The sequence below is a fragment of the Sinocyclocheilus anshuiensis genome, unplaced genomic scaffold (genome assembly GCF_001515605.1).
Source record: "Sinocyclocheilus anshuiensis isolate Anshui unplaced genomic scaffold, SAMN03320099.WGS_v1.1 scaffold1916, whole genome shotgun sequence".
Taxonomy (NCBI): Eukaryota; Metazoa; Chordata; class Actinopteri; order Cypriniformes; family Cyprinidae; genus Sinocyclocheilus; species Sinocyclocheilus anshuiensis.
Genome location: NW_015558589.1, coordinates 615,373 through 628,401, shown reverse-complemented (window position 1 = coordinate 628,401; position 13,029 = coordinate 615,373). Strand labels below are relative to the sequence as shown.

Below are 13,029 nucleotides of genomic sequence, written 5' to 3'. Positions count from 1 at the left end.
CTATGGAGAGTCCCCACAAACCATAAAAACAAACCTGTGTGTGTGATCTTAAAGACAAGGGTCTCGCTCTCTTTTCTTTAATAGTGCCAATAAATCAGACAATATTTGGCCGTTTTGTTCTAGGCATCAAGCGTCTCCATCCCTGACAAGATAAGAGAATTTCTGTTTTGAAAAAAATGTTTAGTCAAATAAGTGTTTTGTTGAAATGTTCAAGTAACAATGAATTTAATGTGACATTTCAGTAGAAGTAGAACAACTGAAATAGTGTTTTGTAAAACATGCTCCAATAATCATTTAAATTAACCGCTTTGGAAACTGTTTTTTTCCGGTGTGTGAGTGAACATACTTGTGTTTCTTCACTGTGAGCACTCTCATCTGTGGAAAATAACACACTCTGTCTGATTTCTGTATGTGTTTATTACACACATGAGAGTGACTGAGCTGCTGTGTTCTGATGCAGAGGCTAACCCATCAAAGGCTTCTGCTTCCTCTGGACTTCTTTACAGCGCTGCTGCATCATGGGTAATAATCAGACTGATGCTCCCTGAGTCACACTCATGTTCTGGTATAAAATACAGTGAGATCAGGACTAGCCACACTAATATTTTATATTTCCCTGTGTGATTATGACAGACACTCTTAAAGGCAGCTTCTGTCACTTAACAACACTAAACACACTGACTGCTTTAGCGGGGCATGTTGTCACACTCTATGGGATACGCTTTAATAATGACAACGATTTACAAAGTATAAAAAGCCTTTTTCCAGCACGTATCTGTACTTTAAATGTATTAGACTATTTAATGGCTTTTCATTAGGATTTTAACAACGAAACAATTGTAAGCCTTGTAACCTAACTTAAACAGTCATTATCAGAAACACCCAAAATAATTCCAAGTAGCACAGATTTATATATATATATATATATATATATATATATATATATATATATGGAATTATATAGTATACTATATATAATATAATATATGGAATTATATAGGGAATGTCAACGTAAAAGCACTCTATAACTATAATCATTAAATCATTCTATATTATGTATTGCAAGTAATTTGGGGAGTTTAAAAGGCACTCGTTTTTTTCAGTTGCTTTATGGATTGAAATAAAATGTTAATTTAAATGCATTTGTCAAACAACCTACAAAGCAATTTATGTAGACTGTATTTGGGCAATTATTATTTTCTATCGTTTGAATTGCATACAATTCATATATTCCATATCCATATACCATTACATATTTATATAGACTGACCATTATTAACATTATTTAAATGAAGTTATGATTTGTTTTGTTTAGGAGACGCATACAAATTGTGCTTTTGTGTGACTTTACAAAACTAAAATGTATTTTTTATTAGTAAAGGAAAATGGCAACAAGAGTCCAGCACACAGGGGAATAAATAAAACGATATATAAACATAAAGAGCTGAGTCTGACTTTTGTGCACAATCACACACACACTCTCTCTCTTTCTCTCTCTTACACACACACACTCTCTCTCTCACACACACGATGTTTTCGGGGTAAATGCTCCTCGAGTGACTGATTTGGCGTCTACATGGGGATCGATGTCTGGTGGAGACGCTTCCACCGATGATCCGGGCGTACAGGGTTGTGACGAACCCACCTGAACTTCTACATCACACTTCTTCTGATTTCACTCAAAGCGCCTTGTAAACTCTCAATGGAGCCGCTGAAGAACATATTCTCCCGCGGGCCGCTGTCCACCTGGAAGAGCCTGGATCAGACTCAGAAGGGCAGCTTCACCAACCCGGTTTGGACCGCTTTGTTCGATTACGAGGCTGCGGGGAAAGACGAACTCACACTGCGTAAAGGGGACCTAGTGGAGGTCCTGTCTCTGGATTCGGAGATATCCGGAGACGAAGGATGGTGGGCAGGAAAGGTCAACAACAAGGTGGGAATCTTCCCCTCCAACTACGTCTCCTTCAAGCCCAGCGGATACGGTGAGCTGCAGGGCTCCGGTTTGGGACCGAGCGAGTTGGAGCCGGAGACGGTGGACTTCAGCGAGCTGAGTCTGGAGGAGGTCATCGGGGTCGGCGGGTTCGGGAAGGTCTACCGAGGGACCTGGAAGGGTGAGTTGGTGGCAGTGAAAGCGGCCCGTCAGGATCCGGACGAGGATATCAGCGTCACAGCCCAGAACGTCCAGAACGAGGCCCGGCTCTTCGCCATGCTCCAGCACCCCAACATCACCGCGTTCAAGGGCGTTTGCCTGCAGGAGCCCAACCTGTGCCTGATCATGGAGTATGCGTCTGGCGGCCCGCTGAGCCGTGCTCTGGCCGGACGACGGATCCCGCCGCACGTTCTGGTCAACTGGGCGGTGCAGATCGCCCACGGGATGCAGTACCTGCACAACGAGGCCATCGTCCCCGTCATCCACCGAGACCTCAAGTCCAACAACAGTAAGCTCACGTCCTTCTGTTCTAGACAGGCTCAGTTTCCAGCAGACATTTATGCTGTTTTATTCAAAGATACTTACTTTGGATTCAAGCTGTATATTATATAAGTTCATGCATTCACTGGGAATCAAATCCATGACCTTGCGTTTCTATTACTTTTTTAATAGCCACAAGAATTTAGACTAGGGAATGACCGTAAAGGAGACATTTATTTTATATTTACACTAATACATTTGGTAGAGACATTCTGAAGCAATTTACATTGCATTAAGTCTACATATCTGGTCAGTTCATTAATTTCCTGGGAATCAAACCCATGACCTTGCATTTCTATTACTTGAGTGCCACAAGAATTTAGACTAGCGAATGACCATAAAGGATCCATTTATTGTATTTTTACATTGCATTCAATTTACACATTTGGTCAGTTCATTCATTCGCTGGGAATCAAACCCATGACCTTGGTGTTTCTATTACAGGTTAGATCAGCTAATGATAATAAAGGATCCATTTCTTTTAAATTGACAAAAATGCATTTGGCAGATGCTTTTTTCCAAAGCAACATGCATTGCATTGTCCACACATCGGTCAGTTCATGCATTTCCTGGGAATCGAACCCATGACCTTCTCGTTGAGCTACAAGAATGCTCAATTTTCTTTTATAATCCCATTTCTGTTAGAGTCCATCTCAACGTTCCCATTTTTCATCCAGTATGGTCCGTTCTTGGGTTCATTCAGCCGCTGGCGCTGTTGTGTTTTGGTTTGGGATTATTATCAGGCCCACATGGAATCTCGCCCGCAGAACTCGGGGAAAAGCTCTGCAGGTTTCCGCAGAGTCGTAACGCCCTTCATTTACAGAGCTCTACATCCTCTGGCTGTTGCATGTGCATTTGGTTTGGTATTGTGTCTAACTCGATTGTGCATTCAGCTCTGTTGGTGTAAATTTAGCTCTGCTTAAATCCATTCCACAGAATTCCACCAATAATCTTTTTAAAATTCCATCTGGGCCTCGATAGTATTTATTGGGGTTATTTGGTTGCGCTCCAGGACACTGAGAGAATCGCCTGTTTTGGAGAAGAGGATATTCCCATGGCATGTATCACACAGTTGTGAAGGGAATGCTGTTGGCCTGGATATCAAATGACTCACACACACACACACACACACACACACACACTTTGCCAAGTTGTGAAACTCGATAACAAGACCACACACGGGTCAAAGATCATATTAGGACACAGACATACGGAGCTGGACTTTGTGTTTGCATTGCTCATTATATTGTACCATGTTTATTTGTCGTGTACTGATAGATATTTATGCACCTATAAATCTGTACAGCCTTGATTTTACTCAGACCAAAGTAAATGTATTATTCTTAAATTTAATGATTATGTCTTATGATTAATACATTTAACATATTTTCATCCAGCAGTTGACCATGTTTCATAAAAGCATAATAATCTGAATGAACAGTAATATTTCATTAGTCCCAACTGTAGGTTCTTTATTAATATACATATTAAATTCTAACATGAATTGCAGGTGTGTATTTTTCAGCATTAGCAAAGACTTTGATCGCAGCTCATCCAATCAGAATAAAGAGTTAGAACTATAAATATTTATCTCGTAAACACAGAGTTGTTTAATGAGAACGTTTTTTGTTGAGTCAATAGTTTAATTTGAAGAGTTTCTTTAATCAGTAGTTTAATGTGAACTCTTTATTAATATGCATATTACATTTGAACACAAATTACAGGTGTTTATTTTTCAGCATTCTCAGAGACTTTGATCACAGAATATGGAGTCAGAACTATTAATGTTTATCTCGTAAGCACTACGTATACAGAGATGCACAGTGCTTTTTAAAAGCGAGTATTTGTAGTCTTCCTTCCTCAATTTTTCTTTCTTTTTCCCCACTCTCTTACACCTTTACCCAGTGTCTGTTTGGTTATTGTCCACCCACATATATCCCATGATCCTTACTTCCCTCGAGTCAGGAGAGAGCGTGTCCGGCGGGCTGGAAACCACCTCAGTTGCGTAAAACAAACTTTTTAATGCCGGCTCGCAACACACTGCAGCCAAAGCAGCTCAGTTTACCGGCTGTAGCTGCGATCTTATCTCTCTCTCTCTCTCTCTCACTCTGCCTGTTGTTTTTTAATTCTTTCCGAGCTCTTTGTCCCAGACCTGCCCTTACTTGTCTCTCGAGCTCTGTCGTTCCAGATCGCAGCATCCTGTGTTTTTCTTTCTTCTTTCGTCTGTTTCTTTTGTCCCCCCAGCTAACTTCATTTTTTGCTTCCTACTCATTTTCTAAAGACAGCCTCCCTCTGTTCCTGCACTCCACTCGATGACGGAGGATCATGGGCCGGCGCTCAGTCTCTGCCAGTAGTTCAGCGTCAATTATTTCAGCAAAGAGCTCCTTCACTTCTCATTATTTCATCACTAGTTTAATCTCAAGAGTTTGTTTTTCAGTTAGTAGTTTAATTAAGCTTTCAAGTTTAATCAGTTGTTTAAAAGTGAAAAGTTTCTTATTTAATTGGTAGTTTAGTTTGAAGAGTTTCTTCATTCAGTAGTTTAATGAACAGTTTCTTCTTTAACCAGTAATTTAAATAGTTTCTTCTTTGTTCAGTAGTTTAGCATGAAGAGTTTCTTTAATCAGTATTTTAATGTAAAATAGTTTATTCTTTAATCAGCGGTGAAATGTCAAGAATGTTTTCTTTATTCAGTAGTTTAGTGTGAAAAGTTTCTTTAATTGGTAGTTTAGTCTTAATAGTTTTTCATTCAGTAGTTTAATTAACCGTTTCATCATAAACTAGTAGTTTATATTAAACAGTTTCTTCTTTAATCAATAGTTAAATGTGAAAAGTTTATTCAGTAGTTTAGCATGAAGAGTTTCTTTAATCAGTAGTTTAATGTAAAATAGTTTCTTCTTTAATCAATAGTTAAATGTGAAAAATGTATTCAGTAGTTTAGCATGAAGAGTTTCTTTATTCGGTAGTTCAGTGAAAAGTTTTCTTATTTTTTCAGTAGTTTAATGAACAGTTTCTTCTTTAATCAGTAGTTTAATGTGATAGGTTTATTCTATACTCCGTATTAATAGAAAGACTTTCTTTAATCTGTAGGGTTCGGTGAAGGGCTTTCTTATTTCATCAGTAGTTTAGGGTGAAATGTCCTCAATGATAGTTTATGTAGTTTCTTCTGGATTTAATCAGTAGTTCAGTTTGAAGACTTTCATTCTTTCATCAGTTGTTTGATGTGAAGTTTCATTAGTGAGATTTGATGTTACAGTTCAGTGAAATGTGTATCAACACCAGTGACAACTGTGAAATTCTGGTTAAAACATTAATTAATCAGGTTATAGTATGTGCTAGAAAGATTTTTTGAATAAACCATGTATCCAAACCCTGAAAAGTTCTGCTGTCACCTGTGGTTGTGTTCCGATCCTCATGTGTGTTGTATTTAGTCATTCAGATCCTCGCTCAGCTCATTCTCTCCGTCTGTCTAATCTATTACGATCTGATTGTTTGCGAACTTTACCGCTTCACACAACATTCCAGATCATTTACTTGATGCTAGAAGCTTGGCTTGATTGTCGTCTGGTTGCGATGTTTGTCCTGCGAGAGGATTTTGTGTCCTATAATCACATTCATTCTGACATTTGAAGGTTTCGCACCCAAACGTGGCTCAGCAGTCCAGAGTCTGAGCGTCTGGTGTTTTCCAGGTGAGCGCGAGGACAGAAGATCACTTTACAGGAATCTAGCCAAGCCAAGACTATTTTATCTCTATAGTGCTTTTCACAATAAACACTGTTTCAAAGCAGCTTTACAGAAATCATGATGTTAATGTTTATAATGTCTGTACCTTCATACCTTGAAGCAGATAGAGCTGGATGGTAATATAGTTTCATTATGTTATGATATAAACAATCACACAGTTGAGATTTACTGCCGGCTGAGTGTTTGGAGATGATAGATTTTGTGGTGTGTTTGCATTGACACAGACAGACAAATGAAGTCAGATCTGCGTGTTGATTTCAGACCTGTTCAGAGTAAAGCTGTGTTAAATCTGGAGGGAGTTTCTGAGGTGACTAATGTGTAAATCAGTTTTTATCATTCGATTTCTGCCATGTGTTTTAATGAAATGTATTTCTCCACTTGTTTCTGCATGCTTTATACTTGTTTGTCACTTGATCAAATTTAAGATTCTTTACTGTTTTGGCTAAATATGCCTTAATATTAGCTTTACATTTTGATTTATTTACTTTTTAGGTTTTTTTTCTTTTCATTTTTATTAATTTTGTGTTTAAAAAAATATCTATATAGTTAATAATTAATCATTTTTAAGTTAATTGAATTTTTATTTCTAGCTAAACTGCAAGAACATGCTATAATGGTATATCAATGATACTACAGTTTTTTCTTCAACAGCTTAAACACATTTTCAGAACTTTACACACAAATCCAAGAACTGCACACACAAAATGTAAAATGCCATACATCTCTTGCAAAATATCACAAACACATCTCAAAAGCAAACATTTGCAAACACCTTTGCCATAATATTAATTCCTGTTAGATTTGTGTGTGTTACATAGAGAATTGTGTGTTGTGTTTTGCAAAAAGTGTTTTATGAAATTGAAAACCGAGTCAAAGTCTGTGAATTAGTGTATGGTTTTGCAGATTTGGTGTGTGGTTCTGCTGTTTGAGTGTCAGCTTTCAGAAACTGTGTGACAAGGAAAGATTTAGTGTGCAAGCTGATCAAAAACACTGATATGGGTTTGATGAGTAAGTGATGACTTTCACAACTGCATGCCTAAAGCTTTTACTTGTTTTGTTTCCTGATATATTAATACTTTAATTGTTCATGCACAGAAGGAACAGTCCAAACCATCCAGTGCGGTGCTGGAAATATGGCCTGTTTCTTCATCATGTATGGTTTACCTCTGATGCGTTAAACTGGTCTGGGCTGCACACTGAAGGGCTTTAGGGTCAAATCTGTGAACTTTAGTTCTGTTGCAAGCCTTCGTGTTCGTCCTGGTTGACTGCTGTCTGCCTGTGCAATCACAATCAGGATTTGTGTGTTTTGTCATGTCGGCTGTGTGCTGCTTCTCTTTAAAGGCTCTTTAGTTTAGACACATTGTAAGTTAGTAGTTTTGCACATGCACATTTAAATGTGATTTTAGCTTTTTTAGATGTTCGGCGATTATTGTAATATTGCAGTCTGAATTGCATTGCTTGGCAGTTTTATTTAAGCTGCTTTGACGCACTCTGTATTGTATGAAGCGCTATATACATTTAAAGGTGACTTGATTGATTTGAAACGCTCTCCGCTCGAGAGGATGCACACTCCTGAGTTTAGACACAGAGCGACTGCAAGCGTCATCTTCTGCAGAGTCGAGGAGGAAGCTGTCTGACGTCAGCGGTGCTTCTTCTGTGCAGACATCCGCAGCTCTGAAGTGCTTCTGTGTGACTCGTGGTTTTGGAGTGAAACTCTCAGTTAGTCAGCTTGTGATGTGAGTTTGGGGCGGGCCGAGTGCAGATGAATGGAGCCGGAGATGTGGACTGAAAGAGTGACTTTCAAACACAGGCCTGCAGAGCAGATCGACCTAAAGAGAGAGAGAGTTCACCCAGAAATAAAGCTTCTGGCATCATTCAGTCAAATATGACTTGCTTTCTTCTGTGAAACCGCAGGAGATGTTTAGCAGAGTCGCAAGAGCTGCTCTTTATAGCAGACACCCTAAAAAAAAAAACACCCTAGAAGTGTTTGACCACTTTAGTGCATATATATGCTAACTAAAAGCATAACATTAAAACAAAAACCATAAAAAATGTTCATTAAAATATTATAAAAAACATTCATTAAAATATTATAAAAAATAATGTTAAAGAGTGAGTGAGAGAGTGTGTGTGTGTGTGTGTGTGTGTGTGTGTGTGTGTGTGTGAGATAAGGACGAGCAGCTCATGGCCTCGCCGTCTGTTTATTTTGGAATTTGAAATTGAGCAGCAGATTTGGGGAGGAGGCAGGTATGAGCTTGGCACGGGATTCCCCTTGTTCCAGCCTCAGAAATATTTCCCAGCATGCACTGGGAGTTCAGCTTTTTCCCAAAGACAGTGGCGCTCTGGAATGAGCATGTCAAAGGGGCAGAGTATTCCAGAAACACACACACACAGCAACCCAAATCATTCGAATAGTGGCGGAAACCAGAGTGTTATGTTTCCTAAACAAAATGTGCAGTTTGCCCCCGAAACACTGCTGCGTTCTCGATCGTCATTTTAAGTCCATGTTTGCTAGTGCTTAAAGTCGGCATGACATATAAATGAATCGGTTTTCTAAATGCATGTTATTGATTGTGAATAATTTAGCCATGCATGTTTCATTTTTATACAAGGTCAGAGTCCTCGTAATGTCATACCTGGATCTTCTCTTTGGTAACACGGATCTGTTGTCTGTGCTATATATTTACATCAGTGTATTGAGGAAGCAATTCCAGTGTAATGTTAGTATCACTGAGATGCTATTATAGCTTTCATTAATATTTGTAAAAAAAAATTCTGTTTTCTGTTTTCATTTTCATTTTAAAGTTTTAGTAATTGTGTTGTGTATTTTGTCTTTTTTTAAATATTTCTATGTAGTTGCTATTAATTTTTATAGTTAATTTCTTAATTATTACACCTAAATTAAATTGAATGAAATTAAAATGAGAAATTATGTCTTGGTAACTAACTAAAATTATTATTATTATTTACTTTTATTTCAGTTTATTTTTTTCTTTTTCTTTTTCTGTTTTTTTCTTTTATTATGTTTATTTTATTTCAGGTAAAGAGTTTTTTTTATGGTTCTAGTGTTAATGTTAGTTTCAGTTAACAGGAATAACCCTGGACACAGCGTGATGCCGCTGATATTCCTGAGGGCTCGACGGGGTCAGAGGTCACAGCAGCACCTGGCCCTAGTTAAACTTCAGCCGCTCACAGCAGCACAGCAAAGTTAATTAGTGAACCATTCAGAGATTTCAGAGAACCCTCTAATGAATCTGCTCTCTGTGTGTGAGAGATTTAGAGGCTTTCTCTTCCCGCCACAATATTAGGGGTTTTGGGTGGTTGCCAGGGCATTGCTATGTTGTTTGAGTGGTTGCTAGGGTGTTGCTATGTTGTTTGGGTGTTGCTATGAGGTTTTGGTGGTTGGTGGGGCGTTGCTATGTAGTTTCAATGGTTTCTGGGGCGTTGCTATGTGGTTTGGGTGGTTGCTGGGGCGTTGCTATGTGGTTTTGGTGGTTGCTGGGGCGTTGCTATGTGGTTTTGGTGGTTGCTGGGGCGTTGCTATGTGGTTTTGGTGGTTGCTGGGGCGTTGCTATGTGGTTTTGGTGGTTGCTGGGGCGTTGCTATGTGGTTTTGGTGGTTGCTGGGGCGTTGCTATGTGGTTTTGGTGGTTGCTGGGGCGTTGCTATGTGGTTTGGGTGGTTGCTGGGGCGTTGCTATGTGGTTTTGGTGGTTGCTGGGGCGTTGCTATGTGGTTTGGGTGGTTGGTGGGGCGTTGCTATGTGGTTTGGGTGTTGCTATGAAGTTTTGGTGGTTGCTGGGGCGTTGCTATGTGGTTTGGGTGGTTGATGGGGCGTTGCTATGTTGTTTGGGTGGTTGCTAGGTGATTGTCAGCAGGTTCTGGTTGATATCTCTGTGTTTGTAGTGGTTTCTGACTGTCTGAAGTGTGAGAGAGCATCTGTCTCTGTCTGCCGTGGGCTGGATTCTGCTGCACTGGGGGTTTTTCCCTCAGAAGAACGAGTCTTTGTCTTGTACGATGTACAGACTGTCTGGCAACCTCAACACACACACACGCACAGACAGGCGGCTGTGAGAAGGTTAGCTGGTTGATCATGTGATCACCGGCGCTTGCTGAGGTGCATTCTGGGAGCCGCCTCTCACACGGTAAACAGCCTCTGCATCCAAACAAACACAGCTGGTCACCGTGTCGCCGTGGCATCCAGCGTGTGGTGAAGACGGTCGCATTCCTTAAGAAAGCCCAGAGTAATTACAGAGTGATTTCTGAGCAGAGCAGATGTGCAGAGACTGACACTGAAGCATATGAGAGATCTGATCGCTCACAGACACGTTTACAGTCTGCTTGCACTGTTGCTATTTTTATTGGAACACTTTACTGTTAATAAAGAGTGCGATTTGATTTGTTAAATAGTCTTTGGTAGTGACAGCAGGACACACAAATGGTCATTTCACAACCGATTGACTTGCATTTGATTTTGGGCTGCAACAAACAATTGTTTCGATAATCGATGAATCTAACGGTTATTAGAACGATCAATCGTCGATTTCACTGATTAATCAGTAGACTTTGATTGATTATTCAGATTTTAGTTAAAATATTGAGTTATACATATTCTAACAAATGAAGGTAATCACTTCAGCTTTTGAAATTCATATTATGTAATTACAATTATTATACAATTAATTTATACAAATAAATACATTTGGCACACAACATGAGATGACAGACAGAGAAGGTATGTGATAAGATGCTTTATTTCTGGATAAACGATTTTATTCACTATATAATCTCTCTTAAAGTACCTTATGGGGTTATGATAATCAAAACTAGATCAAGCTTTGATCTCTGCAAACCAAACTATCACTTTAATGAAATAATTTGTTTTTCCATCATAAGCTATAGCTCCACACTGGAGAGCTGCTTTGCAACAGAAAATCGAGTTGTAATTCTGAAAGCGACACTGACTCTGGTAAAGCTGCTTGATTCAAGGCTGTCTGTTGTATAAAGTACTGTATAAATAACCGTGAGGTGACTGGACTTTACTGGAGTACTGAACAAACATCCACATCGCTGTAATCAGATGCTTTCTGAACGGCTGCTTTCTCACCGCTGTCAGCTTTTCTTGTTCATTTTGTTATTAAGAGGAAAGCACGCAGCATATGTTTACATATTCATCCAAACGGCGCTCAGCAGCTTCGGCTGCGTTTGCTCTGAAGCGTTGTGTCTTCTCTTGAATTACATCCAGGACTGCTCAAACCGCATTACTGCAGGCTCTTACGTTAATAACGTTAGGCCATATGAGATCAAACGACAACTCGACAACAAAAATATTTGTCTACAATTTTTATTGTTGACAGTGTCGATAATGTTGACTAATCGTTTCAGCCCTAATTTGATTAGTGACCTAACATAGTGCCATATTTATTTGTTTATTTACAAAATTATTTTAATAGATTTTTTATTGAATTAAGTTTTTTTTTTCAATGATTATATATTTTTTATTTTAAAAATAATTATTTTAATTATTTTTTATTTTATAAAGTATGTGTATTTTTATTTGTATTTATATTTTTAGCATTTAATGAAACATAACTGTATCTATAATTAACATTTATCCGAACTCATGCATTTTGTAGTATTATTAATTTTCCCCTGTGCTTGTTGCAATGCATTCTGAGTTCTCATGCGGTCCTGCCCTAGTGAGTGATCTTCACGTCAGGAGTGTGCTGTCTGTTTGTGTTTCGGAGGTGTATAAGGGCGTCAGATGATGCTTGAGCTCTTCCGGGTCGATCTGAGATCAGGTTTGCGTTTCAGAATCAGCGGTGACAGAGGAGAATCCAGCAGGTCCTGGATCAGTGCTGAATGACGCTGGAGACGCAGCTGAACTCTATGTGCCCCGATACTGCAATACAGGAAGTGCAGAGAGCAAGACTCAGACATGCTGATTTTACAGAATCATTTCTGTGCGGAAATCTCTGTATGAACGCTTGTCTTTGCATCGTGCGTCTGATTGATGAGCCTTTACATTACACTAGATCTGCTCAACAACACAGAAACACTTAAAATACACTGATCAGCACAGGAAGATTTGCTTCTCCGTTTACGTTTATGCACAAGAGAGTACTGCCAGTTTTTGCTTTGTTATTGTCTGTGCATGTTTGGTAGACATTTTTATCCATTTAATCAGTCTGTGCCCATGATGACTTTGGCTCTTCTGTTCGAGCTCTTGCTGCTCTGTGATGAATTGCTTTTGTTCCTCATTTGTACGTTTCTTCGGATCTTCTAAATGAATAAATGTCAGTGTACAGGAACGCCTGTATTAAAGCATGTCATGATTGAGCTGATACTAGTTGATCTAATGTATCTAGTAGTTCCAACAGGAACTCTGATGAGATGTTGGTTAGTAAAATATGAGTTGTGCCTGTAATGGTTTATGAAAGACTCCACAGTGAAGCGTATTCTTGAAAAACATCTTGAAGTGAACTAAAGTAACTCTCCTGTGGGTCGCCAGATTCTGTCGTTTTTATTTAGAAGTGTGTCGATTTCATTTGCGTCACTTCCTGTAGAGGAGCAGATTGACGGAAACCAGCCTTACCGCCACAAAGGAGTGTGTGTGTGTGTAAATGCGGTCGGGGGCAAAGAGACAGACAGATTCTTCTAGCTGGATTGAAGGCCGAGCGGCAGTTTCACTTCTTCATGTTCTGCAATTTCGTTCCACATTTCCTTCATCATCCAGAACACAGATGTGTGTGTGTGTGTGTCTAAATATTTACCACTGCAGAAACTGGCCAGTTTAAGGTCTGCTGACTGTGTGTGTGTG

At 39.2% G+C, this 13,029-nt stretch overlaps 1 protein-coding gene across 1 annotated transcript in view; it reads left to right on the top strand.

Moving 5' to 3' along the window:
* Nucleotides 1-1,536: 1,536 nt before the first annotated feature.
* The window catches only part of LOC107679954 (mitogen-activated protein kinase kinase kinase 11-like), a 31,523-nt gene continuing 20,030 nt past the window's right edge, over nt 1,537-13,029 (top strand). Inside the window, exon 1 of the mRNA XM_016475684.1 lies at nt 1,537-2,438. Coding sequence (XP_016331170.1) covers nt 1,703-2,438 — 736 coding nt within the window. The 5' untranslated portion in view covers nt 1,537-1,702. The remainder of the gene's footprint in view (nt 2,439-13,029) is intronic.